This window comes from Momordica charantia (genome assembly GCF_013281855.1).
Source record: "Momordica charantia cultivar OHB3-1 chromosome 10 unlocalized genomic scaffold, Mcharantia_2.0 BLBB01000010.1, whole genome shotgun sequence".
Classification (NCBI taxonomy): domain Eukaryota; kingdom Viridiplantae; phylum Streptophyta; class Magnoliopsida; order Cucurbitales; family Cucurbitaceae; genus Momordica; species Momordica charantia.
The window spans coordinates 20,447,976-20,469,480 of NW_028275158.1; the positions used below are offsets into that span (position 1 = coordinate 20,447,976).

The 21,505-nt window shown below is 34.7% G+C and overlaps 2 protein-coding genes and 1 long non-coding RNA gene across 3 annotated transcripts; 2 read left to right on the forward strand and 1 right to left on the reverse strand.

Annotated features, from left to right (window-relative positions):
- The first annotated feature begins 5,254 nt into the window (after positions 1–5,254).
- Positions 5,255–5,611, forward strand: LOC148208763 (uncharacterized). The gene has a single exon (XM_088119179.1). It carries the CDS (start codon positions 5,255–5,257, stop codon positions 5,609–5,611), a length of 357 nt encoding a protein of 118 aa, XP_087975305.1.
- Positions 5,612–9,426: 3,815 nt separating this feature from the next.
- On the forward strand, positions 9,427–10,464 carry LOC148208764 (uncharacterized). Its single transcript, XR_015788467.1, has 2 exons — positions 9,427–9,728; positions 9,963–10,464. It is a non-coding gene; the product is annotated as an uncharacterized LOC148208764 (long non-coding RNA).
- A 5,474-nt stretch (positions 10,465–15,938) lies between these two features.
- Positions 15,939–16,985, reverse strand: LOC148208765 (zinc finger protein ZAT9-like). Its single transcript, XM_088118931.1, has one exon. The coding sequence runs from the start codon at positions 16,781–16,783 to the stop codon at positions 16,049–16,051; it is 735 nt and encodes a 244-aa protein (XP_087975057.1). The 5' UTR covers positions 16,784–16,985; the 3' UTR covers positions 15,939–16,048.
- Positions 16,986–21,505: the final 4,520 nt, after the last annotated feature.

The following is a 21,505-nucleotide window of genomic DNA, read 5'->3' on the forward strand; positions in this document are numbered from 1 at the left end:
AAATATTATTTAGGTCAATTAAATTTTAGACTATGTTTAATTAACAAATCAAATATAATTATTTGTTTAATTATTTAAATATTAAATACTAAATAATTAACTAATTATATTTAGTTTGTCCCCACCCATACCTTCTTGTTTCTCTTCACCTCCATCTTAGATTTGATTTGGTTTGATTAGGTTAATTACAATTAGTTTGCAATTTAATTTAATTAAATACTAATAGCTTATCTTAAATAAATATGTTTAATAACCTACGGATAAGACCTTTAGATTGTTTCAAAAAAAATAATAATAATAAGACCTTTAGATCACAAACTAAAAAACTTCAAAATGATATTAGAACCAATCAAAGGAAAAGTTCTAGAATCGATTACCTTAACGATCAATATCAATAGTAGAGAAAACTCATTTATAAATTCGTGATTTGAATCACTCTATAAGAAGTATGATCAACACCATTTGCACAAAAATAAGAGACGAAACTCTCAACCAAGCTAATGATAAAACTAACTTTTCATTCAGCTTCAATTGTGTCTAAAAAGGAACCTCGATACTGTATATAGTTATCCTAGTATGCCATGTGAAAAGACTGAAGTAAATGAAAAGATTTCTAATTTACGAAAAAAAAAAAACATAACTTACTAGGAACGAAAAGACATAACTATAAATGAGAGTACAAGAAAAAGAAAATACTAAGAAAATGGAGTGCCAACAAAATAAATTACAATCTCGTCCACAGAGATGCGAGTGTTTGATTTGAAATTTGAATTGAATGAGTTGACTTTATTGTATTGAATGAACTGATTTTGACTATCCTTAAAAACATTTAGAATGCATAACTTGTTGTCCCATCTTCCTTTAATTCTCATGTCGAGAGTTCATCAACACTTAAACACGAAGTAGTAAGATTAATTTGTTGAAGTTTTCTACCTCTTGATCTTGTAATCTATCCACAAGATTGGAATTAGTTTAAATTATATTTAGATTTGTACGAGTTACCTATACTACTCTTTTGCCTCTTTGCCATCTTAACAAATTCGTTGCTTCCCTCACATTTAAACAATCATATTTTTAAATTTAATTTATAACTTATTATATTTAAATACTTAGTGTGGTTTTTGTACAAAATTGAACAAAAAATATCCTAGTTACTTTCAAAACTTTTGTTTTCTTCCCTCAATATTACACCATTATCAATTTTATCTTTGATATTTTGAAAGTTTCCATCTTAATTTTAAAATATCGAACTGAATTACCTACAACACTGCAATCATTTTGATGGTTTTGGGAAGTCCTTCCTAAAGATTTATTTGATCTTTTTGTTGCTATGGACTGGCGGTCTGGGAAAGAAAGAACATAGAAAGATTTGGTGATTTGGTGTTTCTTAGTTGGAGGTATATACCAATTACAGCTGAGTTATGCTCGTTTTACCTATAAAATTATGATGGACCTTTTCTACCTACCATCTCAATACTATCTTAAATCTCAAATCTCATACTTCACTTTCTTTAAGAGTTAATCTTATTGCAAATTAGCTTAAAATTAAAAAAAATATATATTTTTTTGACATCTAAAATAAAATTATTATCTATAAAACTAAGATTTTTATGTGATGCTACATATATAATATTGTCATTGGTTCTTTTTCTTTTTTTTTTATGCATTTACACAAATAGCCTAAAATAAACATATTTTTTCAAATAAAATATATCACAAAAATATAAATACATATTAAATTAATGCCTGGAATTTCTTGTTTTTTTTTCTAAGAAAAAAATTTTAGGTTCATTAATTTGTTGCATTGTACGTAAGTCTTTATCAAACTTTTTTTTTTTTTTTTGAGAACGATTCTTTATCAACTTGATATAGTAACCAGTAATATAAACATTATATGGTTCTTTCTTTAAATTTACATGGTTAATCTTCAAAATTCTTCTAAGTTTAAAAAAATTGCACTTTAGCCTCTAAATTTGAAAGATTGGTCTAAAAAGTCCATCACATTTTTATGTTTATTACATTAACATTGATTTTTCTTTCTTCAAAATTTTAATAATATTTTTTAAGCTCAGCAATCTATTAGATGTAACGTTGAAAGTTTAGGTTATGCGTTACAAATATTTTATTTTTGATTTTATAGTTTTTAAAATCATGATCACTTCCCCCTAATTTATTTACCATGCTCTTCGAATTTCTTAAATAACATCTTTGGATTTATAGCAAAAATGTAAAACCTTCGAACAAAAATTTTAAAACTACATATTCTTTTGTTTTACAACTTGGATTATAATTGGAAAATGAGAGAAGAGAACTTTTTTCCCCTATTTTTGTAAGTTTCAAATAGAATAAAACTCAAAATAAAATAATAGAATGAGTGATTTTAAAAAAGGAGATTTAAATATAATTGATTTTTCAAAATCACCATCAATTGGTACTTTAAAAGTCAATTTAAAGTGATTTTATTAATTTTTCTAAAATAAATTTTTTAATTTGTCAAACATGATCAATGGAAAGAAAATGGCTCGTTTGGTGACGTTCTTGTTTTTATTTCTCGTTTTCAGTTTTCTTAAGAAATCTAAGCATTTGACAATTATTTAATAAACAATAACGTTATCAAAAGAAGCCTTAAATGATTTTAACAATAACAAAAGTGATTTGACCACTCCCAAACACATCCTTACTTTCAAACTTTAGATTTTGATTTTGATTTTGATTTTGGTTTAAAAAATCTTATTTTTTTCTCTAAATAAATTATTGTGGTTAATGTATTGTTTTTATTATTATACATATAAATTATTATAAAATATTACTTAAACAAAATCTTGAAATATTCATCAAATAATTTAATTTAAAATATCAGTTATGGAATTGACAGGATAGTTTTTTTTAATTAAAATTTTTAAAAACCATTTAAAGCTAACTCCAATAGTACAGTACGCTAAAGTCATAAATGAGAAAAAAAAATTCCATTTACACAACTCTAAACTTTTCTTATCCAAACTGTTATGCAATGGAAACCGAAAGTCGAGGTACAGGTGAAGATCGGAAGGAAGCCATTGGGCTGCGATGGGCTCGGTCCCGACCCGTGGCTCGGCCCATGGCCTTCCAGCGGCCCTTCGTCTTCGATCCACGGTTTCGCCCAGGCCCGCCAACGAAATTAGGGTTAGCTACCTATGGAATGTTCTGGAACAACCTGGCGACTATAAGTAGCGATCGAGCCTTAGAGGTAAGGGCATCTAAAACTAGCTACATTTCACATTATCCTCCTGCTAACTTAAGCATCGGAGCCCGTGTGACTAGAGTCGCACCGATTTAGCTCATCTGGTTTTGCAGGTACTAGTCCCGGATCAACAAGTTTGGTAGGTGCGAGGAGGAGAACCATAGGACCGAAATCACGCATCAACAATTGGCGCCGTCTGTGGGGACGACTTAAAGCATCCAGTTGAGCAACATGACACCAGAGAGGAGTCCACGACGCTCTGATGATGACTGCTCTGCCAAGAGGAGGCTGAACTTGGGCGACCCCCAGGTTGGAGGACCCGAGGATGGGACCAGCCAGCCAAACCAAGAGCGTCAGGAGGGGTTGCCCGAGGTGCAGGCATTAACGACCCCTGAGCCATTCCAAAAGCAGTTCGCGGTCTTGGAAGACAAGGTAGAGGGCATGCTTCAACGCATGACCCAAGTCCTTCGACAATTCGAGCGACAGGAGTCCGACGAAGTGCCCCTTGTCAGAGACCCGAAAAAGGGGAAGGGCCCAGCGGAAAGCGATACCAAGGAGTCAACGAACAGTGCAGGGAGCAAGTTGCGGATAGGTGGAAATACCAGGCGACGAACCCGAATTTTCGACCCTCGAAAGACGAAAAAGCAACATAAATCCCCGGCACCAAATGGGGGCAAGAGCGACCATGATGACAGAAACTCTGAACCGATAACTCTCGACAAAGGCAAACCGGTAGATCGGCCAGAGTCCTCGGAGAAGCGACATAGCCACAAGGAGAAGGGATTCGACCTCGAAGAACTACTGGATCAAGCCGACTCACCGTTCACGGAGGAAATCATGAGAGAAAAGGTCCCTCCAAAATTCAAGCTACCTACGGTGAAGCAATTCGACGGGATGACCGACCTAGTGGACCATCTAGATGCTTATCGGGAATGGATGGATATCTACAGAGTGTCGGAAGCGGTCAGGTGCCGGGTATTCTCGACTACTTTAAACGGGTCGGCCAGAATATGGTTTCGACAATTAAAACGAGGGTCGATCTCGAGTTTCAAGAGCTTGGCCAGAGCATTCGTGACCCAGTTTGTAGGGGGGCGGTGTCGGAGCCGACCCGTGGCTTATCTTTTAACCATTAAGCAGAGGACGACAGAGAGTCTACGCGACTATGTAGCCCGATTCAACGAGGAGAAGCTGCAGGTAGAAGGCCTTACAGACGCTGTATCTCTGCTGGCCTTCATGTTCGGCGTCAGGGATGAAAATTTGCCATTCTCGTTCGGAAAGAGAACACCGAACACCTTCTTGGAGGCGCTGAGCCGAGCTCAGAGGTACATGAGCGCTGATGAGTTCTTTTACTCAAGAAGGGAACCTGACGGAAAGCGAACCGACCCAAAGAGGGAGAGGTCGGGAGATAAACCGCAGGGGTCGAGATGGGAGAAGAGGGATCGGAGTAGCCAGAAAGATCCACCCCGAAAATTTGAAAAGTATACCCCAACCACCGTTCCAATCGAGCAAGTGCTGATGGAGATCAAAGACCAAAGGTTGCTTAAATGGCCCGGAGAGGATGAAGGCCCTGTCAGCTAAGCGCAGCAAAGGCAGGTATTGTCTTTTCCACAGGGATCACGGCCATGCAACTCAGGATTGTTTTGATCTCAAGGAAGAGGTGAAAGGACTAATCCGAAGGGGCTACCTCAAGGAGTATGTAGAGGAACCTAAAGCGACCCAGAACGGCGAAAGCGACAAGTCTCCCGCAAGAGAGATTCGAACTATAATGGGGGGCCCATAGAAAGAGAATCCGGGAAAGGAAAAGGCGAGCAGCGTGAAGCTAGGACGAGTCGCGAGCAAAATGAGGTCTACCACGCGTATACTACAAACCGGCCGGTGACAATTGAATTTTCGGAAGACGAAGCAACTCACCTCCTTCACCCTCATAACGATGCACTTGTTATCACGTTGAAGATAGCAAATGTTAAAGTACATCGAGTCTTGGTGGATGGGGGCAGCTCGGCGGATATCCTCTCCTAGACAGCCTATAAAGCTATGGATCTAGGAGAAAAGGTGCTCAAGAGTAGTCCGGCACCACTGGTAGGATTTGGGGGAGAACGGGTCATCCCCGAAGGGAGGATAGAGTTGCCAGTAACATTCGGAAGTGGGCCGAAGAGTGTCACCAAGATGGTGGACTTTTTGGTCGTTAACTACACATCCTCCTACAACGCAATACTGGGAAGACCGACGATGCATATGCTCAGAGCAATACCATCCACATATCACCAATCCATGAAGTTCCCAACACCGGGTGGGGTAGGAGAAATTAAAGGAGAACAACGAGTGTTACGGGAATGCTACTATACCTCAATGAGGGACAACGACAGAACTTCTACCAAGGGGGGCTGTTGACCTTTTTATTTCATCCTTCAAATATGATTGTTTTCTACTTTTAACAAGATTTCTAATTATAATTCCTTGTGTTCAATAAAGTACTCATTTATTTGATTCTCTGTCAACTGTATCTATTAAATCCAAAACGAGATACCAAGAGACTTTTTGATAAAATACTTTGTCTCGTCTACAAGCGTACTCTCAAAGGATATCGACAATACAATTGAGAGTAGGGGCAACAGGTACCGACTACGGCTACTCAACGACGTAAGCTTGGTAAATCCAATCCTACACGGTGACGGTAAAACCAGCTATACAGAGCAGGCCGAGCAGGGCTCGGGGCCGACCACTGCTCGGGTCCGACCACTGTTGGCGTCGACCAAGTGCGAACGGGCACAGATCTACATTAGTCGACGGTTTTACGAGATAGCCTATGTTTGTTAATAGGTCTTATTTTCGACTAAACACGGCTCGTGGACCGACCACTGCTCGGGTCCGACCATCACTCGACGCCGATCATGTGCGACGAAGCATGAATCTACTTTAATCGACATGTTTGGAAAGAACAATTAAACAATCTCGACACAGCCAAACCAGAAGCGGGTCAATTGGCCTAGCACGGTTAAAACATGAGATGGAGTAAAAATACAAAAACAACAGCGGGTGTAAAACCATTGGCTATGACCAACGAGTTAGAAACCTACGAAAAGAAAGCAACAAAACTCCATCAGGGTTAGAGCCGTAAGCCAGTAAGTGACTGGTAAGAGGGTTAATTGATGATTCCAAAGAAAAGAATACAAGCAACATAGTGACAAAGCACATAAAAGTCAACCGTAAGAACTACTCGCTCAAGCTACCCTATTCCTCGTCGTCGTCGTCATCCATGTCGTCAGGAGCGTCACGCTCGGCCCTAAAACGCTCCGGGAGGAAGGAAAAGTTAATGTCAGGGTGTTGAGTAGAAACCTGACGGAGAGACCAGGAAACACCACACTCCATGGCAGAGTTTTGCAAGTCAACATACTCCTGAGTTTTCTTGAATTCCCTGGCCAAGAACTCAGAATTAGAGAGTCGAGCGTTGGCCTCGTCAAGTCTCCTCTGCAGGTTAGCTAGCTCGTCTCGAGATTTTCTCTTCTCTGCTTCCAACTCGCGTTGGGTACCCTCCAGAAGGCTGGTGGCCTGGTTGAAGGAAGAAATGGCCTGTTCCAGCTCCTTCCGAGGGGCATAGTGGCAGCGGAAGTGGTTAATTTCGTCAACAATTCGACCCGAGAATACCACCAGACGGTTGAAAGTCTGCCAAGGATAAGATTTAACATTAGGGGAGAATGCTATGACAAGTACTGGAGGTTACCAAGCACTCACCTGGTGGAGATCGCTAAGGCAGGTGCTGATGCTGTGCTGAGGATTTGACAGACCAAAGTCTGACCCACTTGATGAGTCGCCGAGGCCTTGCCAGAGACTAAATGCTCGTTCCAGGTAAGCTGTCCCGTCAGCATTAGAATTATATGGGCCAGAGAAAGGGAAAATTGGGACTTGAGAGGAGCTTCCTGGGTGACCTCGAGGGGAGGACGGGGTAGCTATCTCATGAAGTCGAGCAGAGCGCCTCGGGACTGTCGGAGGCATGGAAGATCGAGCGTGTTTGAAGGGAGTCCCTCCTCGGTCAAATCAGTTACCTCGATATCCGAAGCCCGACTGGAACTGGCCCCCAAACCCCGGGTATTCCGACGACGCTCTCTTTCATACAAGGAAGCACTCCGTCTCGACATGTCTACAACCAAAGATAAAGGTAAAAAGCGACGTTCATGCAAAGGGAAGAGAGGATTTCGACAAGGACCTGGAGGGTTACGCGGAAGGGCCAAGCCAAAATCCACTAGGTTTTGCTCCGTAACCAAATCTGGGCCCCAACGCTCGATATCCGGTAGCTGGATAATGGTGTGATAGAAAGTGGTTGCCTCGGCGGTGAGCTCACAGTTGCGGGAAACTGCCAACAAAAAGGAATATCAGAATTGACGTTTGCGAAAGTCCCAACGGAGTTCGGAAGCTACTTACCCAACTCCCTACACTCGGTCGGGACAGGAAAATACAACCCTCTCTCATCATGGGCCAGCCAGTCACCGCCAACAAAGAACCATTCATTCTTCCAATGCTTCACTGAGGAGGGACTCATAACCAGAATTTGGTTCCGGGAACTAACATAAAAATGAAAGTTATCCTCGGGGCTGTGTTTGAGATAATAAAGCGACATAAAATCCGCGGCGGTTAGAGGCTGCTCGCCCCCGAGGTGCGACCACAAAATAAAGCAGCTAATCAAAGTAGACCACCCGTTCGGGACGATTTGGGAAGGAGCTATTTGATTAAAAGCTAAAAATTTTTGAAGGAAAAGAGGCAATGGTAGGCGAACTCCAAATTGGAACATCGCAGCATAAAATACTACTTCACTGGGATAAGAACCGTCAATACTCTCTCCCGGGTTCGGAAGACGAAGGCTAACCGAATCCGGGATACGGTATTTCGAACGCAAGCGGCGCAGGTCCTTCGCCGTAAGAGTGGAGTTATCCATCCAAAATGGACGATAAGACTGGGACTCTGACGAAGGATGCGATGATGACCCATCATCCGAGAAAGTCCACTCGAAATCAAGGTCGGCCATATAAAAAGAAAATACGACAAAGAACAGGGCAAATAAATGAATACCTTGTTGGGAGGTTGGCAAGAATTGATGAGGATGGAGGGGTTTAAATAGCCCTCAACTCATACCACAGTTCTCGGTCCAGAGGTCTTTACCCAGCGGGCCAAAGGGTGCTCGGCACAAGGCCCAACACTCTTGTGACTACTCGGCTCGGTACCCAACACCCTTGTGACTACTTGGCACGGTACCCAACACACTTGTGACATCTCGGCTCGGCGCCCAACACCTCGAGATCTCAAAGCATGGGTCTACTGTAGATGTGACAGTTGCATGACAAGCTGCATCGGGTCTTGCAAGGAAAAGGAAAATTGACATACACTTTCACTTTCTCGTGTCCCGTGAAGATAAGATCACTCACTGCGACAAGGGTGCCATGAGCCCCGCAATGATTCGACAATTCATTCAACTCGGGCCCGTATGACAAGATAGATCACTACAAAATCTATACTCCCAATGAGATTGAAAGCATCACATTGAGAGTAGGGGGCAACTGTTATGCAATGGAAACCGAAAGTCGAGGTACAGGTGAAGATCGGAAGGAAGCCACTGGGCTGCGATGGGCTCGGTCCCGACCTGGGGCTCGGTCCCGACCCGTGGCACGGCCCACGGCCCTCCAGCGGCCCTTCGTCTTCGATCCACGGTTTCGCCCAGGCCCGCCAACGAAATTAGGGTTAGCTACCTATGGAATGTTCTGGAACAACCTAGCGACTATAAGTAGCGATCCAGCCTTAGAGGTAAGGGCATCTAAAACTAGCTACATTTCACACTAACTTAAGCATCGGAGCCCGTGTGACTAAAGTCGCACCGGTTTAGCTCATCTGGTTTTGCAGGTACTAGTCCCGGATCAACAAGTTTGGTAGGTGCGAGGAGGAGAACCGGAGGACCGAAATCCACGCATCAACACAAACAAAGACTTCAAAACTCCAATTTAAATATTCCTACATCTCAAATACGTATTATACAACTTCACAATTTCAGATTTTTTTTTTTAAACAGACAACTTCAGACTAATTAACTTCACAAATTAAACAAATGTAATACCTCCACCACCCAACAAATAATCAAAGGGTCTTTAGTTGTTAATTCATGCTAGTTTATAAATATACTATTAAACAACAATTTTAATAAAAAAAAATATATTTTCAAATCTGAATCCTTATTTTTTAATTTGACAAACGCAACCTAAAACACCGAAATTTCCCTCCAATTACCGTTCATTAGAGGGAAAACGAAGCATTCCGCCATTGTCGAAAGCTTCTTCTTCTTCATATCTCGTAAGACAATCTCAACCTCTGAAACTTCTTCTACTCTGTCTTGCGGCAGATCCATAATCGAGAGCCTGTCTATCTCAGCGCAGATTGAGAAAACGCCGAATTCGATCGCAAGTTGAAATCCTTCTGTCACCGCGATCGTTTAATTCGTCGTCTCGGAGCACGATTCGACATAGAGGCAAGTAAAATTCCATTTGAATCGCAAATAATCGTCCCTACCCCGAAGAAATTATTCTGTTGTTTGAATGCAATGTCTGTATCTAGTTTGAATGAAGTAGGAACTCACCGATGCGACGGCTTCCTCCGATTTACTTCAATTTGTTAATTTTAGAGAATTTTAGGAAATTTGACCTCTGTTACTTTAGGATTTTAATGTTTCTGATATTGATTATTTCCGATCTCATCCATATAGGGATAAATCCACTCTGATTGAAACTTTGACCTTGAACAATCTGGTTTCTCCTCAACTGAATTTCCCACAGAAGTGAGCTTCAGAACATTTTTAGATAATTAATCCACAAGATTTACAATGTTGGACCAAGGAAAGTTATCGATCGGAGGCCAATCCTTCAGCACCTCTCTTACTGATTCACAGAGACATTAGGGCACGGGGAAGATTTTCATCCCTCTTACCACAAGCTAGCACATGTATGATCCATCTCTAACCTTCTTCATCCAGAGATTAAAATTATCTGGAAGCACATTTGAGCAAGCTCTTCACGAGAAACATTTCAATTTTTGGAAGGAGCTTCAATTCCGTAGATATCTCCACAACTCTAAGAACTAGAATACGAAGAGTTGGAGGGCCGGGGTAATTTAAAAGCCAAATAGGTAGCTTGTAGCCACCCTTCACCGAATAAAGACCATTCTTAATATTCATTTTTATTTAATTTTATTATTTTGATATTCTTGTTTTCAGCCCAGCTTGCTACTACATTTTCATATATCCTAAATAAGTGGTTACCATAATTTGAACTAATTCCCTCCAACCCTTTTGCTATTTATATTGGTCCCTATTAATCTATGATGGTTCACTAGAATATTCATTATTGGGTTGAAGCTTTGTGAATCCCTAATAAGCATATACACTTCAGTTTAGATAAATTGTCTAGATACATGTTTGTCATTTTGATACTCATCAGTCGTGTGTTAGATACTTACTAGCTCAATAGATGAGTGTCACACTAATTGGTAGAAAGTAAATATAGATTAAACACTTAAGTCCGCATGTAATTAATACTTGTTAGGTATAAAAAATCGTCAATGTTCTAAATTTTTAGAAAATGGCTCATCACCACGTCTAGACACCGTCCAACAAAATTTTTTTTATTACTCTCATTTAACTTGCTGTCTGCGGTTAGAAACTTAGAAGGCAAGAAATCATGCCATCCAATGGCAATTTAGGCAGAGAGCAAACCTGAAAAGTGGTCTTCGTAGGCACCTATTTGTCAGAGTAAATACCCACTAAGTTATCATTTCCAACACGCCACCCTGCCTTTACTAGAGCAACATCTCTCGTCCAGAGAGTACCAATTTAGGTAAACGAAGGTCTCCCTCCATTCCTTGTTTTACATCCAAGAAACTACTTTTAGGATTAGCTTTCTGCCTTCTAAGTAACAAAGAGGAAGGGTTCTTTATGACTCTTTCTGATCATGTGCTTCAGCCAGTTTGGCTCGATTAAAACCAATGGATTCCTCTAGAACCCAAACCACCCTTTACTTTTGGTGTTTCCTTATGGATATCAATAGGAAACTTGAATCAAGATATATTTGTAGAGATAACTACCTCCAGGTACGGCCTTCGATGATATTTTCTTATCTATTGTTGTGTTAAGGATTCTACATTGATAAGATAAGAGACCTAACAAACATGAGTTACTCTTTTTATTGTCAATTAATTTTGAAATGAAATCCCATGAATATATAGATATGGTATCAGAGTCTAAAACGTTCACACAAGCATCCGGTTAAAAAATAGGATCCGACCAAGATCGATGCAGAAACTATCAATTTTAAAAGAGGGATTAAGGTAAAATTTAATATACAATGTGGAAGTATACTTTATTAATAATGGAAGAATAAGACTTTTAATACAAATTTGAAATCTATATGCCATGTCAAGTCAAATGTAGTATTTGAAAGAATATGTGTACTTTTGAAACAAAGGGAAATCCTTCCATCATTACACAACATTCCACTCTCTTTCAAAAAGTTCAAAACTACATTAAAAAAAATGGGATCTTCGCCGGATCCCATTTTTTAATCAGATGTTCATTTTATTTTGTTGGGCTTTAATACCATATTAATATTTATAGTTTTCTATCTCGAAATCTAATTGACAATAAGAAGAGTAGCTCATATCTATTATAAATAATTGTAAGATATCTTTCGTTTCAATGTGGGATCTTTAACAATGTTCAACACATTTCTACACTCTCTATTTCATTGCTTATTGCTCGAAAAAGAAAAAAAGGGCTAATTGTCATTGGTAAAGAAAAGATGCGTGATAAAAGAGGTTTTCTTTTACAATTCTTTAACCTTTGTTCAAGTCATTCTCCTACGGACAAAAAAGAAAATGAAGAGTGCTATGATGAATCAAGTGTAAACATGTGACATACTCCTACTAAGATATGTGTGTGTAAGTCTTAGCTCCAATATGCCAAGAACGAGGAGGAAGTGGCCCACGTGCCCAAAAATAGAGCTTAATTCGATTCTAAACCTGGGAAAATTCTAACTGGCGAAAAACACATAGGCAGTGAAACGACAATTTCTACTGGTAGGGGATCTTTTGATTGCCCGTAATAAAAAAACCATGTTTTCTAATGTTCCTTTATAAAAAGAGGAGTTCCACCTCGTCAAAGGTACCCCGTTTGTCTTCAACTATGTTTAGTTTGACACCAACTCAGACTAAGTATTAACTTACTAAAGTTTGGAGTGTACGTAGCCAAACATAATACTGATAACATGTCACTGTTTAATTTACATTAGAGTTCACTTGCTGACATGTAACCTTAGTCGAAATCTTCCATCAACAAAATCTATAATTGATCTGGGATATTTCTTCATTAAACCAGCCGATCCATGTGAAGTTGAATTAATGTTCAAGGCAATGATCCAATCCTCAGATATTTTAGGTTCTAATCTAGGAATCCATCCGAGTCTCCTGCTTTTGACGGGGGAATTTGTTTAATCGCCCGGTTGATATCCTCCTTCAAAGATCAACATTCGTCATTAAAAAATAAAAAACTTTGATTTTAATACTCCAAACAGGTGGTCCAAATTATATAAACTTAAACTTTTCCACCTTAGATTTCATAATCCCAAAACTTTTTAAGTCACTGGCGGGGGATTTCCTAAAGATTTTTTTTAGAAAGGGGGGATTTCCTAAAGATTAGTTCATGTAAAATAAAAATAAAATAAAATGTTAACAATACCTTATGGACAAAATTTTATATCTAGTTACAAAATAGTTCTTATGTTTTTAATTTTTGTTTATTTTTGTTAGGGTACTTTTAAAATTTTTACTTTATGGTTTATTTTAGTCATTATCCGTTTAGAACATTCATTTTTATCCTTGTAGTTTTAAAATGTGATAGTTTTTTTTATCAATTCATTTTATTTTTTATCTCATTTTTTCGATCACAATTTCAATACGGCATTACATTTAATATATTTATTGAAATGTAGTCTATCATTTTGTATCGAAAGAGTCGTGTTATATATAAAATTTATGTTAAAATTTTACAAACAAAGAATAACATAAACATCTTTTAAAAGTTTAGAGATCAAAACAAACATTTTAGAATTAGAATAATTCAAATGAACTAAAGTTCAAATACATGACTAAACCATGGTTCTAAATATCCGTCGACACGTCGACATTTCCATCGACATATCCATGTTTACATGGGTTCGATATCGACATGAGGCGATAAATCGACATTTCCAGCATAGTACAATAAAATCGACAAAATATGAAAATATCAACGAAATGTCACTAATATATACATAATATTAATATTAATTATTTTTAACTCATTTAGAAATAGGAAAATGTTTATTTTATTAATTTAAATATTTTTTACGATTTTTTAGTTTTTCTAACTTTTAGAAAAATATCTATCGATATTTCCATCGATATCTCTACGAAATTTAGACTTAGATATTTTCATCGACATTAATATTTAAAACATGCGACTAAATTGAGTGTTTTAACCCAAAAGTATTTTCAATTTTTCTAACGCAAGGAATAATCTTCTTTCTCTCGACAAAAAATAGAAAAAGAAAAAGTAAAGATAGAACTGAAGATGGATTAATGGTCAATGGATCAACTGCCATGCGTCGTACAAAACATCCATAGAAGCTATAAGCTATTCTATTGACCAACTTGATTAGACTGCATATAAATATTCTTTTAAAAATGTCACTTGTCAGCCAGTTCGGCGTTGGTCTACCAGTTTTGCATTTTCCATTTTTGACCTTCTCTATTTTAATTAATTTTTGGTAAAATATATCATTTCATTCAATTAGAAATTTAATTTCTATTATTTTAAATACGGTACCTATTTAATTTTGTAGCAAATCTATATATATCATTGGTCAAAAAGTTAGACATTTAAATCTCTTCCACCTCGAACTAAAATATTTTATTTAATTTTATCATATAAACATAGTTGAGTAGAACTATTTTCATTGTTACAGTACTCGCTATTAAAATTAACTCTACATGTCTAGGACTAGATTTTGGTACAACTCCATAATAATCAAAGTCGAATTTTGAACTTATTAATGAAGCAACAACTTGGATAATAGAGAAGTGAGACTATAAATGAGAGAATCGTGACCAATTTGAAAGATCATTTGATGGAGTTGAAATAACTGAAGTTTGGATTGTCTTATTAGGTAACATCTACTATTTCTTTTGAGATTGAAAGCTTCAATTTTCAAACCCTGCATTTGTTATAATAGAAAAACGACACCTATTTAAATTTATCTTTTGGGAGATGTCATAATAAATTTTAAATATTGACGTTGGCTTGATCCCTAACGTTAGCTTCAAATTTTATTGAAAGGTAAAGTCGAAAAGTATGATGGATGAAGATAGGAAGCTTAAAATTAGTTTAATTTAATTTATCACAAACTTAATAACATACAATTTTATTATTGACTTTGAAAATGTGGATACATGTTGCCTAAAATGCAATCTATATGGTTTTTCATGGTAATATTAACGCAAAACATACTATAAAAATTAAATAGGCAAAAATTAAAATGACAAAACTCTATATTATTATTTTTTATATTTTGCAACATTTTGTCCCTACTAATTTTTCCATGTTTGTTTGTTTGTTATCAATAAATAAATAAATATATGTTTATTTTGAACTCACTTTTGTTTTGGATGAATTTTCAAATGTTGTGCCAAAGATTGAGTTAAAAATTTGGGGACTTTTTAGAAATTAGGCTGAATTCACTGATAACTCCCGTTGAAATCTTCTCTTCACCCTCCCTTCATTGTTCCAAGCTCCACTTCTTCAGTTAATACCAAAAACACAAACAAATTGTTCACAGAAAATTTGGAGTAATCTTGATTCTATCTTGAATCATTCAACTTCAAAAATAACACAGTTTCCATTGATCAATTCGTTCTTATCGTTATATCTTCAATTTTATCGATCAAGTCCCTAAATTTTTTAAGGTGATCATTTTGATTGTTTCATTTTTATTTTTATCTCATTTTTTCCAATCATAATTATAGCATAATGCTTTATTTATTAAAATTATTGAAATTGAACTATAAATTTATATGAAAGGATTTTCATTGCGTATAAAATTTGTGTTAAATCTTGCAAATATTAATCAAATTGGTTACTTTTTGAGAGTGAATAGATCAAAACAACATTATGGAAATATACTTAATAAAATGAAACAAAATTGAAAATTTTGATACTAAAATGAACCAAAATCAAAATGGAAATAAAATAATATTTAAAGTGTATACTATTATTTTTAATTTTTTTTAAGTACAATATGCTAAGATTTGAATTCTCAATCTCATAATTGAAAATATATATCAATTATCGTTCGATTATACTCATTTTAATATTATAGTAGTTAGGAAAGTAGTTCTTTCATGTTTGTTCCCTAAAGTTATCAATTTTTTTTAATTGTTAATTAGATTAATCTCTTTTTTAATTAATTAATTTTAGTGATGGATTGAGGAATTTCTTAAAATGCCAGCAATAATTTATTATAAATTTTTTTTTTAACATACTTCACTCTAGTAATTCCATTTTCCCAACCAAAATATCAAACATCCAAGCTTCTTCCTTCAATCTAAACACAAACTAAACTGATATAACCTTAAAAAAGGGAAAAAAACGCAAACATTTAGAAAAAGAAAAATATATATATATCTCTGATTGAAATTTGCATAAAAACTTGAATCTGTGACAAAAATCTGGACAGGGAAAAAAAAAGAAGATATGATCATCAATCATCATGCCTCAGAAACTACGCTGTAATCATCTTCTTCCAGTGGAGCCGGCAAGTTGAGATCCAAGCCGATCTCAACCTTGCTGGAGCTTCCATTAATGGCGGTTCTCATCGAACCCTGTAGATGGGATCTCTTATGGCCCCCCAAAGCTTGTCCTGAACCAAACACTTTACAACAATATGGACATTTAAAGATCTTCCAGTTACCTCCATTTTCTTCTTCTTCTTCTTCATCTTCGTTTCTGCAAATTTTTCTGTGCCCACACAGTGCTCTGCCCGATCGGAAACTTTTCCGGCACTTCTCGCACCGGAGAGATACCCCCGCCGCCGCCGTCGATTTCTTCGATTCCGGCGTCTGGTGTTTTTCGGCGCCGATCGATTTGTCCATCGAAAGCATCACCAGGCATATGGCGACGTCCTCCTCCGGCGACGTGTCGGAGACGGAACTCGCTGGCTCCGGTGACTCGGCGCAACTCGGCCGCGGCGGAGGCGAGTCGATCCTCGACCTCCGAGTTCGCTTGGAGCGCCTCCGAGTTGGGTTCTTCGACTCGGTCTCGCTCTCTCTGTCTTGGACGACGGAGGAAGAAGAGACCGAGTCACGGCCGCCGAGTTGGCGGCGGGCGACGGCGGCGGCGGGTGGAAGAGGGAAGGTGGCCAAATGGGATTTCATGTGGCCGCCTAATGCGCGGCCATTGGAGAAGCTTCGAGAGCAGAGCTTGCATTTGTTTCTCTCCTCCATTTTTGTTCACAGAAGAAACAGAGGAAAACAGAGGAGGAAGAAGAAGAAGCAAAATAAAAATCAGATCAAAATTTTCTCTCTCCTCCTTTTTTTCTCTCTCTCTCTAGAAAGTAGAAGGAAGGTTGAGAAGTTGAGAGAAATGAGTAGGTAACAAGCATTCCCTCCTCCACCAAAAGACACACACAATCCAAAGTTATGATTTTTAATGCCTCTCTTCCTTTCTTGCATATAAATTTTTTTAATATTAATACAAAATAGGGAAAAAAAATAGTTTTGATTTCTCTTTTTTTTTTAATAATTTATTGATGTAGTTGGTTAAAAAATATTTTGGTCCTATAATTTAGTGACGAGCACTGATTTAATCTAAAACATCAAAATTGAGTGTTGATTTTTTGTTATGTAACAATTTATAATTTATAAATATATTTTGTCTCTCGTCATTTTATTGATCTACGTATATAAAAAATCTTATTAGGTCTTGAAAAAAAAAAAATTATGATGGTGACTAGATCTTTAAATATTGAATTGTTATATATTAAAGTTGGACTAAATTGTTATCCATTTGAAAATACATAGACTCAATTGTTACAAACTAAAATTTATTAACTAAATGTAAAACCGAGCATAGCTCAAGTGGTTAAGTTTTTAGGCCTTGATTCCATGTTTCCTATCTCTAAAATTTATGTAATAAAAGTTGATTTGGTATTTGTTGTCAGACTTATCTAATGCATATAATAGAATTTTGAAAGAATATTACATGCATATAATAAAAATTTAAAAGAATATTACGACTCAAATAAAAGATAGGGATTTAAAATTATGCCTTCTCTATTATCTCGACAAATTGAGCTATCTTTAAAACAGTTTGCTTTTATTTACTTGTGCCAAAATTAGTATTAAATTCAAAATTGAATGACAATAAATTTATGTTACACGTTATAAAGAAAATTACTTTAGATTTTACTATGACTTTTAATGTTTATTGTATTATAATTTTTAAATTTTCAATTATTCTAAATTAGTCAATGAACTTTGCATAAAAAGAATATTTTAGTCCTCATCATTAATTATCTATAAAGCATATTATGAAGAAAAATTTATGTGATTTGTTAATTTGTTTATTTATATGATAAGAAGACATATGTTGAATTGTGGACAAGGTTTAAAGCTATATTTGGCTGTTTTTTTTTTCTTTTGATAACCATGAGTATCTAGACGAGACAACCGCCTAACCCGACTATATTTAGTTGTTGAAAAAACTTACAATATTAAATTTTATGTAAATGACCACCATGGTTTGAACCTCACGTTTTGTAAATTAACTTAAGTTAACAAGTCAAAAGATTTGTATAAAAATTATTAACAAAAAAAGGTAATAACAATGATTGAAATAGTCATTTAGGTAACCAAGCGAGCATAGTTCAATAGTAATTGACATATATCTCTCAAGAAGTTGTAAGTTCAATCTTCACCCCTACGTATACTAAAAGAAGAAATAATTTTTTTTTGTGTGTAAATTTTAGGATTACAATATAAAAGTTAACCGTTTAAAACTAAAATAGAATATTTAAAATAAAGACTAAAAAAATAAATATAGATCCAAAATAAAAAATTAAAAAAGAAATCAGGGGCAACAATCAAAATGCATATGTTAATAAAAGGTAAAACATCAAATATTTTAAAATATCATTATTAAAACAATAATAATATGAAAATTTAGAGATTAAAATAAAAATAAGTGTAAGATTAAATTAAGCCCCCTCTCACTTTAATCCATATAAGCTCTTTTTAACCCTTTTTTTAGATATTATTTCATTAACTTATGTTGATACTTGGGAAGAAAGACAACTCGAAAGCCGAAACTCAATATTTAAAATTAAAGAGAAAAATATTTAAAAAAATTTATTGGTTCATTTCGTTTATATTTTGTTCTCTATATTTTTAAAAATGGATCATTTTGATCTTTATTTATAAAATTTTAATACAAAATTTATTCACAATAGAAATATTATTATATAAATTTATGATTACATTTTAAAAATTTTTAATGAATTAAATATCACACTAAATTTTTAGTCAAAATAAATGAGTTAAAAAAATGAATGGAACAAAAATTATAGCTTTTTAAAATACCGTTACCAAAGCGATTAGTAAAAAAAAAAAAAGAAGAAAAAGACGAAGGTAATTTCTATTAAATTAATTATTGGGATCTGTGTGTCCAGTTTGCTAATTCCAAAACTTATTCACGACTTGATTCGAATTATCGTCTTATCCTTTAAGAAATATTCTTTTTTTTTTTCCTGTTCAAATTGAATACATTTGAGACAAAAAATGTGTTATTTTAAATAAATTTTTTTCTGATTGGTCTAGATTTTTCAAAATTTGACTGAGTTGTGGACAAGGGTGTTATGAAATTCTTTATATGTGTTTGTGTAAATAAATTAAATTCCTCTCAAATTAGTTTGAATTCAACTGAACAAATTTAAATTAAGGAATTTTAAAAAATATTTTAATTTCTTTTAGAACATGACTACAAATATTTATTTTCTTTTTCCTTAAAGAAATTCTCAAGTGGGCTCTTAAAAAGGAAAAAAAAAATTATCCAATGATCTTTAGAAACCAATTTGTTGAAGTTTTTTTAGTATTATTTTTCATAAATTAAATATAGTATTGAATTACTACTTTCGATTCAATATGTGAAAATATTTTTCTTCTTTTGAAAAATTATGTGAAAATGTCGTTCTAAAAGAACTAAAATTTTTGCTACTTTTTGCACAATTTTCAAGATAATCAACTTTCAACCCTATGAGTTTGACCCCAAAATATTGCCGATGACCGTTTCGTTTCCAATTTTTTTTTACGATTTCATTAATAATTTTTTCACCTCGTCCTGGAAAAATATATTTTAATTTTTAACTAAATAAAATAAAAATTTTAAAAACGATTTTTTTCTTTAAATTTTGGTCTAATTTTTAAAATGTTAATTAAAACTTTATAACAAAACAGATAAATGAAGTAATATTTAGCTTAATTTTTAATAATAGAAAATTAAAAATAAAATGGTTATCAAATCCATGCGGTTGAGTTAGGTGCATCACCTAACTAATTAAATATCATTTAAATTAGACAAAACTGCAATTTTAATATTTAAATTTAGTTTAAAAAGCCTATAAATCTAACAAAATTTAGTACATAGACATCCTTATTCTCGAGGTTGGAGTGTTTTTTTTTATACTATGAAATTATTCTCATTTGAATAAGGTCGAAAAGTAAGTTTAGAGACCCTTACAATGTCCAAGACATTTTATGAATATATGACACATCGATGATTTACATTATAGTAATTTTTATCATAAAAGAATAATAGATATGCAGTGAAAGATTACACTAATAAATGAAAAAGACAAATACAACTAGATTATATCTTTCTTCAAAAACCCAAGTTCAAATAAAGAGAACAATTCTACTTTTCTTATAAATGGAGTAATAAAAACAAAAACAAAAAAGTATTCAAATTTCAATTATATGATCCCATAAAATTAAAATTAGATTGAAATGAAAAAAGTGCTTTGCCATATTGCTTCTTCCATAAAACCACTGCCAAATGGATGGAAATAGAATTTTTTTTTTTTGAATAATATTTACCTCTCGACCACCGATAAGAATAGAGAGATGTAAAAAGTACAAAGAGAATAGAGAATATGTAGCTATCAAATTTTTAGTGATGATCATGCTCCTTTTTAAGTAAGTATTTTTTAAGGAAGTAGATTCTCAAAATATAAAGGATTAGGTTTTAGGTTTTAGACGTGGACATAAAAAAATTAAAAGATATATAAAAATGTCGAAGCTTCAATTTTAAAAAAATGACAACAAAAATAATATTAAAATACGATGTTTGAATTTCTATAGAAATTATAAAATAAAAAACTCATAATAAATATTTAAAATAAAAATAAACATTTCACTCTTTTTAAATAAATTAAAACTCATTAATATTAATATCATGTTTATATTATATATATTTTTTATATTTTGTCAATTTTGATGTGATACCATAAAAATATCGGTTAATTTCTTGTGTTAACGTCTAATATATGGACATATAGAAATATCAATATGTTGACGATAATTTAATGCCGAAGAGTGTGGAAGTAGGTAAAAAAAAAGGATAGAGAAAGAGAGGGAAGAGAGAGAGAGAGTGTCAATTATTATATGCCACACAAGTTGTTGGAGTTTGTTGCATTTTGCACTCACAAGTCCTTTGATTGTAAACATCATGTGATCTTGACAATGTGAACTTGTTATTAATTTCCAACTAAATTCATTCATTAAAAAAAGTCCCAACTAAATGTTGTCTTTTTCTTTGCTATTTTTTTTTTCTTTTGGTTTTTGAGGAAAATATGCATCATAAAAGGTGAGTTTTTTTAGTAGAACAGATGGAAGATGGAAGTGAGAGATTCAAACTCATGACCTCTGGATCAGAGATAAGTGTTAATTATTGGTGAACTAAAATCATTTTGACAAATATATATAGCCTAAGTCTCTTAAATTCGCACTTTTAAAAAGCTTAAATTTTACTTTAGTCTCTAATATTTGTGTCGTTTTTCACTTTCGTTATTAAACTTTTTTATGGGTCTTTCTTTTTTCCAAACAAAAGGTAGAAATTACGATTTCAGGAGGAGAATCGTTTGAATCAACTTTTAGAAGACTACTTTTTTTAAG